This window comes from Ochotona princeps, chromosome 29, assembly GCF_030435755.1.
Source record: "Ochotona princeps isolate mOchPri1 chromosome 29, mOchPri1.hap1, whole genome shotgun sequence".
NCBI lineage: Eukaryota > Metazoa > Chordata > Mammalia > Lagomorpha > Ochotonidae > Ochotona > Ochotona princeps.
In genome coordinates, this window is record NC_080860.1 from 21,371,274 (window position 1) to 21,384,353 (window position 13,080).

Consider the following 13,080-nt stretch of genomic DNA (forward strand, 5'->3'; position numbering starts at 1 on the left):
CCTCTGCCTCAAGGACCAAAAAGCAGATGTAGAACAGGAAAAAATAATGAACGTGACCTTGACCGTATGGAAGGCAGCACTCCGCAGCATGTGAAATCCGGATGATGAAAAAATCTTCCTCCGAGTGCTGAAGGAAGAATTCCTGAGACGCAGATCGCATGAAGGAATCAGGGGCGTTGTGTCTTTCTTCTAATACTAATTTAGGCATGTTTTCATCCCACATCTGTTGACTTGACAATCTTATCATCAACATGCCTTTGTGTTTCTATCACAAGCAAATATTTCCTTGGGTTCTTCTTTCTAAAGCAGCTGAAATTCTTAGTTCTAGTGTATCTGGACAAACATGATCTGGGCAACTTGGGAGCGATGGACATTTTCTCAGTGTTACCTGAATGCGCACATGGCTCCCTGGTCTTATAACCACCTTTCTTGGAATGAATCCCTTTCTTGAACATTGTTGTGACAGGTCACTACTCTGGCTGTTTTTAGGATCAATGTTATAGTTGACCACTTGGACATGTGGGGGTTGGGGGAAGGAGGCAGGGACAGTGGGATTCACAACACTGTAACAGGGCTGAATAGACTGCCTGCCTAGGTTTGGCCAATATTCTCTGTTTTCTCTGAATCCAAGTTCCTTGGCACATTTTCTCGAGTACTGGCAAAGAAGCATCATTTCACGGCTCCTGCAAATAGGAAACACATGACCTTGGGCAGCCACTAAACTGCCCCAAGCACCAATGCTGTTATCTATCAAAGACAGAAACGACACAACTTGGTGGTTCTCAAATTTGATTACTCGTCAGAATCACAAGTGGGACTCCTGTCATTCATGGTCCAGTAGAGATGAGACTGGGCCTGGGCATATGCCTCAATAACAGGTTGATGTTACTGGTCTAGAGCGCAATAGTTCCACAATTACCTTGTGGAATTCACAGGACAATGGAGGTGCTTGGTATGAAATGAAATACTTGGAGAGTCTTGTTCACTGTTATATAAAATATAACCTTTTCTTTTTCCTCTTAAAAGAAGGCTAAAAATGAGAAGTAAGAAGTGGAAGTGATTTTCTTTGGACTTGGGGCCATCCCATCATGACTTTTGGAAGGACACCATATTGTAGCATTTCTCACTTTGGCATGAGAAACTTAGGTTGTGTGGGCATTGGCCTGACCATGGCTTTTCTGGCACCCAACATAAAGACTTTCAGTTTGTCAGAAGAATTAAAACATATGTATTACCCCACAGTGCAGTCTTTTTATATAAGCCTCCCACACACAGGGTAGGTTTTTTAGCACAAGTCTGTTTATGGGAGGTGATCCAACATACAGCTTGCCCACTCTTAGTGATTACAACACACAAAAACTAAAACGGAAAAGGTGAGAGTCTTGAACCAAGAGGCTTTTCTTAAAAGGTACATATGGCGAGGGAAGAAGGGCTTAGAGAGGCAGCAGCCACACTGCATAAGTCATGCCTACTATGTCTGTGACCATGCTTTGGAAAAAGCCAACTGTTTGATCTTATCAGCACGAAAGGTCTGCCCCATAGCATACAGGCACAAGTACAATAAGGGCACAGCCCCTGATGCCATACTTGGATTTGTTTCTTTCTGGGTAACTTCCACGTCTGCCTGTGCAAAACCAGAGCTGCATGGCATCCTTGGGCCCTCCCTAATGGCATCACTGTCTAGGGGAAGCATGCAGGGTGTGGGAACTATGGCCCACAGAGCCTGTGACTGAATAGCAGACCACAAACCCGTACATATCAGTCTTAATAAAGATGTGCAAACAATGGCTTTTCATGGGGGAGGAGTCATCGCTGCTGTACCGTACAGGTCGTGAAGAAAGAGCAAGCTGTGAGTTTCAGTGAGGATTAGCCAGAGACTGTTTTCATCATAAAAGGACAAGTTACACTTGCTGACAGTTGCAACTAGTGTCAAGCCATCTACTGCTCCACCATCACCCCCCAAAATGCACAGTCCCCTTCTGCAGCTGCGCAGCAGGCAGGAGCTGAGTGACAATGGTCAGGGACTTCAGGGAGGAGAAGGAGCTCAGCGGTCCCCTACAGGGTCCCTTGGATTGGGTTGGACTTCTGTTTGGAGGAAGGGACTTTGAGGCTGAGATGGGTGAGTTTCCGACCACAGGCGAATGAAGAGTTTGGGTGCAGGCACGGCTGGAATCATTCCCCTTGCCTGACCTTTGTCACTTTTGAAGACTTCAACCGATTCCGAACTTTCTAGGAGAAGCTTTAAAACAGCCCGACCACAGAAGCGTGACCGAGAAATTTGTGTTTTTCCGAGATGTTTTGGTGATGCATGCGTTCACCTTTTGCTTTCAGATCTCAAGGATACCTCCCCCAGGGTGTCCTGCCAATGTAGGGTCAGCGCATGCAAGAGGCGGGACGGATGCCTTGTTCAAGTTTTCCGGCTTTGAAAGAGCACAAGTTTGGCACCTGAATGTTGGCTCTTTTCTTTCCTAGCGAATGTTGACTGGGCTTGGAAGTGGAGGGTCCCCCAACCAAGTGAGGACCCAAAGCCAAGGAAAACCATAGGGTTGACTGATGTGGGAACACCTGGGGGAGAGTTCCACGCATATCACTCCCATCTGTTATGGGCAGTCATTGGTCATGTAACAGTTGGGATGACATTAGAAAAAGTCCTCTCTTCTCCTCTCCCCATGGAAGCTAGAGTTGGTCACTTGGGGGAATTAGCCTAAAGGTTATCAACTGCATACCAGGTACTCGTCTGTCACATCTTTAACCCACTGCTTCTAGGATACTGGTTAGGGAAAAGAAGAAATGTGAACAGAAGGAGGAATAACAATTGACATATTTCAAGTCAAGAGTAATGGTCTTCTACTGCCTTTCAAAGCAGTTGCCATTTGCATTGGAATTCAGGTTCTCCCACTTGCTGAACTTGTCCGCCTCTGAGTGGTCCCTCCTGCTTTGGAATTGCTTTTTGGGGGGCCTCATCACCTGTTCAGTTTTGCTGACACTACCCTGTGATCAGTTTCTGCTTTCCTGGACCTGGAACCCCACAGGGCCAGACGATGTGGCTATTAGAGTTAAGGTGGGCTCTGAATTTGCACCTGACTCGCTTTGTCCCACTCAGATTCTGCCTGACATTGCACGTCACTTTGAATTCCTCCCTTTTTAATGGAAACATATTGAGTATGGGAAGTTTAAACACAGGTGACAGACTGCCTAAATCTGAAAAAAAATCTACCTGGTTGAGCAGAAGATGGGGTTACGTATTTCAAGGGCCACAGACACACAACAAATGAATCGTCCTGATCAGTGTGTTGCAGAGTATACGAGGAAGGGAACAGTGGCGATTTGTACCTCTCTCAGCTGCAATTTTAGCCCTGTATGCCCTTGTCAAAGCTGACATACCTCTCTGGGTCACAGTCCTTCTGAATTCTCAGGCCCCTAAGAGCTCAGGGACATACAGGCGCTCCTTGCCTGTCTATGGGCCTGAACCAGAGGGTGATCAACAGTTGTTCATTGGAAGAAATAAATAGTACAGGTGATTTTTTCCCTGAATGATCTAAGGTAATCTTATCCTATTTCCTTTTAATCTTGGAGGGAGTCAGGTGTGGTTCCTAAGAGCATCTGGCAAGCAAAGAACATAAGCCTGGTGGTCAGGCCAGCAGAAGAGCTATGGTGGCTGTTCACTGTATCCCTGACTTCTAGAAAGGCAATCAAAGGAGAGTGGGTCTTATTCGCTCCTGTCGTGAAACCACTGGACTCATGGTTTGCTTAAAGACCATGTTTTCTGTTCCATACACCTGTTGAACTGTGCGAGCTCCTTTCTTCCCAGAAGCCAGAGGATGCTGTCCCTTGGTCATTAATGATATGCAAATTGAGTAAAGCTTCTCAACCCCTGAGAAAGAACCCTACAAGTTTTTACTCGATATGACCTTTTAAAGATGGTTTCTAAAACACACAAATAAGACAGCAGTCATTCCAGGCCTCATCTCACAGGAACACTTCAAGCATCCTTGGAGGAGGAATCTCTCTCCATCTGGAGACATTTGCAATGCTTGTGTCACTACCGCCTTGGATTTGACTTATCTGACATTCTTTCAAAAAGTGTTTTAGTTTTATTGGAAAGGGATATTTACAGAGGGAAAGAGAGGCAGAGAGGAAGATCTTCCATCTTCTGGTTCACTCCCAAGTCGACACAATGACTGGAGCTGAGCTGTTCCAAAGCCAAGAGCGAGGAGGTTCCTTCGGATCTCCCATGCAGGTGCAGGGTCCTAAGTCCCTGGGCCATCCTCTACTGCTTTGCAGGCCACAAGCATTGATGGGAAGTGGAGCAGACAGGACACGAACCAGTTCCCACATGGGATCCTGGTGCATGCAAGGTGAGGCCACACCTTTGCACTTGGCCCACTCACCTGACATTTTTCTAATGGCTGGCAGGAAAGAGTCTTTAAATGTGTCTGTCATAGATGTGACCAGAAGAAAACAAAGTTGGAAGGGCTGGATCCCACCTCTGTTTGAGAGAGAGGCAGGGGCCGTGGCAGCAAGCAAAGGGGACTGCATCACTCTGGCCTCTGAGGAAGGGACCAGGAAAGGAACTGTGGCAGGATGCTCAGGAAAGTCAAGCCCCACCCTCCCACCCTGGCTACCACCATCAAAGAATAATCACCTTAGAGGCAATGGCACTTGAGCGGAAAGCAACTTCGCATTGATTTACATATTAAAATTAAAACATCCAGCTCAGAAAACACCTGTTTTTCCAGCCCCTGACCCTCTTCAACCAATGTCAAGCACTTCTTTGGGAACCAATGAGGCAAGCAGAGTCTCTTGCCAAATGTTTTCCTTCTGCTAGAGACAGTGTCTGGTAAAGCAATAGAAATGTAGCATCTACCCTCTAAACTAAACACAATCCCTCATGATCCAAAGAACCCAAACCGCAAGTGTATGTAATACCATTATACAAGACTACAATTACACACATGTAACAATGCAACCTAGATGGCAGTGACTTCTCCATAATGGAAAATCATGAGAGCATCTTGAAGTAGAAATTAAAGTATTATAGAAACCCCTGTAGATACATGATCCACCTTTTGCAGAAGGCTGCGTTGGCTGATGAAGAAGTATTGGCTATGACTCAAGGCTGTAGGGCTGTAGGCTTCCTTTTAGGAGTTTCAATTCTGAGGTCTCTAAAGTTGCACACTTTCGTGAAGCACTCATGTTATTAGCCACCTCTCCATCTGGCTCTATAGGAAACTCAATTAAAGCAGCAAGGGCCCAGAAGCCTGTGTGATTTGTGGTTGGCCAATATGTAGTGATGGTCACAGAAAAAAAAAAAAACATTGTGCAAAGTTCTACCTGATTGTATCAGTCATTCTCAACATTAGTGGAAATGATGCGCTAGAGAGCTGACGGTCACGCCCTCAGTCGAGCCACCTGCTCCTATTCTGGGCGGGGCAGCCACCATTCTTTCTCTGCATCTGCACTCTACCAATGCCTCTTTCTCTCTTGCTCTGGAGTACATCTGCTACCAGGCAGATCTGATCTCCTCCTTGCCTGAATCTTGCCTGAAGCCCTTCCTGACTGGTCTTGACCCACATCTGTAGTCAAGTCATCCTGTGTCCTTGTCACTTTCGCACGGAGGAATAGCTGTCACTCTCTAAGCACCATGAACTGTGAACTAAACGTTGTCCATGATGCTGCAACATGCTATCAAGTGTAACATGTATTCAGGTGTTAGAGCTTTTACATGCTAATATAAACTATCCTGACTGTAATATTTTCTTCTGCAGAGAATTATAATGCTTTGCTGTGACTTATGTCACTCTGCTGTCTAATTTTTACCTAGACAAAACTTGAGCCTAAATCCCCATCTCCAGCACGCAGGAGAGCACTCAGTTGACATACACCCATTCACACAAGCACACACAAATTAACACAAAGAAGTAGGGAGGCGAGGACAGAATCCATTCTCTGGTTGTCTGCACTATGTCTTGCTGATTCTCTGTATCCAGGATCTGTCTCCCAAGCTGAAGAAACAGTAATTGGAAGGTAGCAACCTCCTTGGAGGTTGCTGTGTCCCCCGGGGGCACTGCCAGGACCAGAGTGGCAAGGCTCCCAGAGCCCTGGCGCTTACCATCCTGTGTTAGTGAAGAGTGAAACACTTGGGCAGAAAGTAGTCCCTCCGTCTGCTTCACTCTTAGTTTCAAAGTAATCAAATGCTGTTTTGCATAAGATTTCAGTCCTTTCACAAACTTGTTATTTTGATTTACTTTGCATATTTCATTCACTGCAAGTCAACGTGAAGCAAGACTCCACTAACTGTAAACCCATCGTTCTCTGGGCCTGCAATCCTTTCAGAAATATTTTCTATCAGCTAACTCAGTTATGGCTCATGTGCCAGTGGTTTAGATTTGTGCTTAAAGAAACTCCTAAGCAGAATGGGAGAATGGGAAGGGAATGAGAGAACAGAGAAGAGACGATCATTACCTGTCTTTGATGCTACACAGATCAATGTGTAAACCACTAAAATTCCCCAGGGAACCTTGCTGAACTGAAATGAGGTCCTTGGGCTGGTTATCAATGAAGATGAGCCTCATGCAGCCTTGGAAAGCCTGAACGGGACTGAGACATTGGGACTCGGTGAGATGGTCAGGGCACCCTGTGGGACAGAGAGAAAAGATGAAGAATGCTGAGATGAGCAGTCATGCCTTTGGCAACCTATCGAGGGGATGGTCTCCAGGACTCATTATTTTGGTGCTTTTTATGCACAGCAATGTACACACTTATGTTATAAATCCTGCCATGCTCGGGGAACGGGGGGGGTTGGGACAGGATTAGTGCAGAATGGGCCATGCTCCATCATTGCATAGAAAATAGATGTGTGTTAAAGGCAACTCCGATGCTAGAACCTTTATGTGTTTTTCATGGTTTTTCACTGTTGCTAACCTCTAGGGCACTCTTGCGTGGTATCTTCCACGTATCCACAGGAAGCCACAGGTTGGAACCACTTGGGAATTGTCTCAAGGCCCACATCTAAATGCACCATTCAATGCTGAGTTACAATCTCCAAGAAAATGATGCTTTAGGTCAGGATGGAGGCAGAGTAATGCTCTGGTTAATCGTCAGCATTAATAGGCTTGGTTCCTGAGGGCCCGGCGGCGTGGCCTAGCGGCTAAAGTCCTCTCCTTGAGAGCCCCGGGATCCCATATGGGCGCCGGTTCTAATCCCGGCAGCTCCATTTCCCATCCAGATCCCTGCTTGTGGCCTGGGAAAGCAGTCGAGGACGGCCCAAGGCTTTGGGAGCCTGCACCCGCGTGGGAGACCCGGAAGAGGTTCCTGGTTCCCGGCTTCGAATTGGCATGCACCGGCCCGTTGTGGCTCACTTGGGGAGTGAAACATCGGATGGAAGATCTTCCTCTCTGTCTCTCCTCCTCTCTGTATATCCAGCTTTCCAATAACAATAAAAAATCTTTAAAAAAAAAAATAGGCTTGGTTCCTGAGAAAAGGATCTACAGGGGCGTTACTGGAATTTAGAACTGATGGCTATAGCACCTGCAAGTTAAGGGAACTAGGGAACAAAACGCACAAAGTTAGAGGGCTGTACCAGTGTACAGGAAAGGTGAACACTCTCATTTCCAAAGAGCGTTCTTTCAAAAATACATGACACGGATTCAGTGTAGCTGGCAGCCCACACGGATATCACTGCTCATTAAGGCAGTCAGGAGAGCCCGGCCAGAAGAATAGGGCTCCCTGGCTCTGCAGACTTCCCCAATGGTGGTAACGTGTTCAGAGCACATGGGAATTCAAGCTTGAAACCATGGCAATAACCCATAAATTATCAGGAATCCTTTCAACCATCGCTAATTGACATTCACAGCCTGGGAGCTGGTTAACAGCACACGGTCATACTATCAAATGAGGAGAGATGCTACAGCTTCTCACTGAGGCAGTCGGGAGAGTTTATGCGGGTTGACTAGTATGAGTGAAACTTGTTTTTCACCTTCAGTTAAGTCTACGGTCTATATGTGAAGTGTGTGTTTAGACATCCTGCGAGACACCAACAAATCTCCACCAACCGAGCCAGTGTCCCTCAAAACATACCTCTAAGAACACTAGTCCACCTGGGGGGAAGGGAATCGTGTTCACCTTTGGAGAGGTCAAATTTGTTCTGCACTGTAATCATTTAGAAAATCTTCCCCGGAAAGGAATCCAACATTGCTCGTCTTTGGTCTAAGAGGCGAAACCACGCATTCTGTGAGATACGTCATGAGGGTTGCTTTATTCATGCTCGCTGTTTTGTTACACCCGCTCCTCTTTCTCTGCTTTCACTAGGGAGCCATGGAGGACACAGATCTGGTCACTATGTCTTAGCCCGCCTGTTCCTCACTAGCTCCATGAACCTGTGCAAATGCTTTCAGACCCCGTCTGTGAAGGAGTGGAAACAACGCCTACCGCACAAAGGTGTTGCCTGAATTAGACAAAGTAAGATACCTTTGCTGAGAATGGAGTTGCATCCGTGTCTGAAAAGATGTGTGGGTTTCTTACAGGTAGAAATGATTGGACGGGAAGGACTAGGCTCTCCCTCACTCTAAACCATCAAGGTATCACTCCACATAGCTCCCTTCCTAAAAGCCCTGTGAGGCCTTGTGTACCATACTTATATGGAATCTCTTTCAGATTTCAAAACCTTATGTACCTTTTGATTGGGATGAAAAACAACTGGGAAAGTCTATTGGAGAACCTGCAATGAATCGTTTTCTGTAATACTGCTTTTCAGTTCCTCAAAGGAGAGAATGGGACATGGAGCCCAGACCTCCAGCCAAACCAGATCTCTAAAGGCTGATACCAGTTGGCCATTGCCTGCATGTGGCCAGCACTGACCTCTACACCTCAACCTTGATCCCCTCTCCCAACAGGAACCTATCCCACCCAATCCCAGACAAGGTTGTTTAAGTGTCTTACTCAAGGTCAGATATTTAATGTTCCTCTTCAAAGAGTGTGTGGGATACAAACAACTAACGAATGAAATACTAATTTTAATCTAAAAAGTCTTTCAATGAACATAAATGGTATATGTATGTGTATGTGTATGTGTATAAAAACACATGTGTATATCTAGATAATGAAAAAACAATGGATGTTGAGCCACACACAAATATTTCAAAAGGACTGTGGTCAGTCACTTGGATTTCCCTTGGGATGCCCACATCCCTTGGGGTGCCTGGGTTTGAACCCAGGATGCAGTTCTGATTCTAGGTTCCTATTAATGTGTCCTCTAGGAGGAAGCACGTAATTAGTCAAGCATCTTGGTCCACGAGGCCCTCATGGAAGAGCTGGCATAAGCTCCAGGTTCTTGGATTTGGCCTGGCCCCAACATGGTTATTGAAGACATTTGAGAGAATGAGGGATAGATGAGAGACCACCCTCCACTTATCTCTAGGTCTGTATCATACTGCTTTTCAAGTTTATTTCAATAAATAAACACATCAAATGGGGAATGTAATTTTAAATCCATCATTAACTTTCTTTCAATTGCAGAATGTGTGTATATCATGAGCAAGCCATGCATAGATTCCAATTTTTTATGCACTCAAACGAATGTGCAATTCCATTGTCCATGAACTTTTGGAAGTACTTTTTGGAAGTTTTATTTTCAAATCATCTCCAAGATTTGGCTCTTTTGAAGGATTCTCAGGATTCCCCTAACATAGGTGAGGATAGAATCTAAACTGGTTTCTCTTTATGGAGCTGCAAGTTCCTGGGCCTTCCTGATCCCTTCCCATTTCAGCTGCTCTAAGCCATGGGCATTGCTTCCTGGAAAGTGAGGAGGGGAGCAGAGGGACTGGGGAAAGAAAAATAGTGGAGAAGTGGATGAGGTTGCTAAGCAGGCTGCTTCCTCTTTGCAAGCACTGAGCCGACTTTCTAGTCTAGCTAAATTTCTCTTTCCAGCATAACCACATTGCCTGGCGTAGCTGCAGAAATTTTCTTGGGCTTCATTATGTAGTCTGAACTCTTATAGATGAACTTCTTCTCTTTCTCCACCCTGTCCAAGTTAATTTATATGTATACTACTGTGAGATAACTTGCTTCTCACTATTTTCAGTGTGTGTGTGTGTGTGTGTGTGTGTGTGTGTGTGTGTGTGGACTAATCCGCGTGAGGCGATTTCCTTTCTCATTTCTACCTCCTCCTCTCCCTCCGCTTTCAGTCCCAAAGGATGGAGAATTTTACCTCCGAAGTAGTAACTGCTTCCAGAATAAATCTGCACCCGGGCAGTGTCTTGAGCTGGGGATGCTGCGTCATCATCCAGGGTGAGAGTGATGCGGTTCCTTCTGGCGCTGATGCTGACCGCATGCCACAGGCCATCGTTCAAGTTGCTGCCTACAAGACACAGGAAGGACAAGTGTGGGGATGATTGATTCACAAAGGTCCAGGCAGAGTGGAGCTCCAAACATCCCCGCCTGCTGTGGTCTCAAGCATTTCAGAGCCAACCCCTTCTCCCTTGGCTCCCAGCACTTAATAAAAATCGCATTCCTTCATCTCACAATCCCATTAGCCTCCTTTTCTTCCTTTCTTTTTTCTTTTCTTCCTTTCTTTCTTTTTTCTTTTCTCTTTTTCTTTCTTTCTGTCTTTCTTTCTTTTCCTCTTCTCTCTCTTAATGCTTCTTCCTTCTAATGCTTTTGACAATGGATACATCACTTTTCATATGTTTGCCTTAAACTCAACAGGGCAGAACACAAAAGTATCTGCATATATTACATACATATCTATCTGACAATAATGACATATTACATAGTAATACTTACTAAAGAGCATCTCCTGTATTAATTGATCAATTGATGGATATATGCAGAAGAAAAAGCCAAAAAGAAAAACACAATAGAACTCAGATTCTGGATGGAGCAGACATATGTGCGCGGAAGAGAAAGCAGGTCAGCTCACTAACTCCACGCGAGAAATCCAAGATTGTTTTACATTAGGAATGTTTTGAAAATGATCAGGAATTTGCAACACATTGGACAAAACCTGCAGGAGACAGGGAGCCTACATCGTGTTCCAGGAATTTGAACAGGACAGCGGAAAAAATGACAGGTAGAAAGTGGGTCTGATCATCCAGAATTCGCCCATGGCAGATGGGTTCCAGTCATTTCCTTAAACACATAACGCTGGGAAACATTTGTTATCCAGAAAATCTCAACAACATCTCTGGGAATGGCATTTTAGTTGTCTGCATTTCTAAAAACCAGAAGTCTGTGTGTTCTAATGCACAGCCAAGGATAAAGAATTTACTTCTGGGGCCACTGCTGTGACTCAACATCTAGTCCTCCAGCTTCAAGCACCAGGATCCCACATGGATGCCAGCTTGTGCCCCGGCTGCTCCACTCCCCATCCAGGTCCCTGCTTATGGCCTGGGAAAGCTGTGGAAAATGGCAAAGTCCTTGAGATCCCGCACCCACGTGGAAGACCTGGAAGTTTCCTGACTCCTGGCTTCAGATTGGCTCAGTTCATCAGACTGGATGTTGCAACATTTGAGGAGTAAAACAATAGATAGAATAGTCTTCTTTCTGTCCCTTCTCACTATAAATCTCCCTTTCTGATAAAAATGAATAAACCATTAAAAATGATTTTGCTTTAATTACATGTGAGTTTAAGAGGGTTCTTTGGCATGGAACGACCTGGCTAGAGACGGACATTTGAAGAATCCTGTGGCCACAGAGCAAGTGATAGGATCTTAATGTAGCCAGGCTAGTGACAGCACTGGCAGGAACCTTTGCTACAAAGGTCCAGCAGACAGGGATGACTGGTTGTTCCCCACATCATCAGAAGTGGAGAAATGAAACACTATTTGTGGAGGGAAAAAAAAAAATAGAGCAGCCTGGAGGTGGAGTCCAGAAACAGGCAGCTGGGAGAAAGACACCGATAAGCAGAGTACAGGTCTGAGGGCTCTCCTAGGGGCAAATGAAGAGCTGGTACCCCTGAGTCCCTAGACAGCTGGAGAAGATGCTCAGGGCAGTAGGGCAGCAGGCCTGGGCCCACCTGCACTGGCTGCAGGCAGGGTGCACCCCAGCTGCTCTGATCAGCCCAGAAGCAGGAGCACTTCTCGCAGTCAGTCTCCCCTTGTGGCCCTGAACATCTGCTAAGCTGGTAAGCAGAGCCTGCAGGTGTCTCTGACAGGCAACCCCACCATCTCCCAAGGGCAGCACTCTGTAGGCAAGGCACCATCTGGGTCCTGGCTGTGGAAACTCTAGTCGTGAACTAGAGATTTTGATGTTTCCTCTTGGTGGACATTTTATTTCCTTCAGGGACACAGCCAGTTGTAGGTCTTCTCTTGTTTGCCTGCTAATTTGAATAAATCTGTATAACAAATGAACTTGGAGGCAGGTGTGTTTTAGACTCTTTCGGATGGAAGGGAATCAGTAACTAGCTGAATATAGTGGGACCAATTACTCTGTGGATCACACCCTGCTAGGTGTCAGTTTACAGCAACGAAGACAATACAGGCAGTTCCCACTCATCAGAAATCTCAATTAGTCATTTATGAATGAAGCCAGCCCAGGAGAAGAGATGCCAGCACCAATGAATGTGTTTGATACTGGTGGAACCTCTCTCTTTTCTTAAACTGAGTTCCATTGGTTGGTTATCTTTCCTTTCTTCTTCTCTTTCTGGTCTTTCCATTTTCATTTGGCCCTTTTGTGGGACTCAAAGACAAGGAGGTCACTACGTCAACAAGATGGCAACTAACAGTCAAGGTCACTGGGTTACATGTGTGAACAAGATGGTGGCCAAGGGCAGAGCCCTGTACGTGAACCAGGGTTGGCGGCAGGGGGGAACGGTCAAGTTGCTTTAAAGAAAGACTGATTGGCCAGGGGCCATTTCCTTCACCTGCCCCTGGCCTGTGGCTGGTGGCTTCCTCAGTTGTGCTGATGACAATTGGCTCTTAGCCCTCTGGTCCTAGAATTCCTAACCTGAGGCTGCTCGCTGTTCCATAAAAGAGTGTGTGTTTCCCAAATAAACCGGAACTGGTTAGATGGACCCCTGTGGCATCTGTTTGTCTCTCACTGCAAGGAGGCTGGATGGTGGGCAGCAGGCTTATCCTCTCTGAC

The 13,080-nt window shown here is 45.9% G+C and overlaps 1 protein-coding gene across 1 annotated transcript in view; it reads right to left on the reverse strand.

Annotated features, from left to right (window-relative positions):
• Positions 1–13,080, reverse strand: part of LOC101527740 (contactin-associated protein-like 5) — a 308,863-nt gene that overhangs the window by 222,949 nt on the left and 72,834 nt on the right. The window contains exons 7-8 of the mRNA XM_058657017.1: positions 10,208–10,357; positions 6,466–6,637 (exon numbers count right to left, since the gene is read on the reverse strand). Of these exons, the coding sequence (XP_058513000.1) occupies positions 6,466–6,637; positions 10,208–10,357 (322 nt within the window). The remainder of the gene's footprint in view (positions 1–6,465; positions 6,638–10,207; positions 10,358–13,080) is intronic.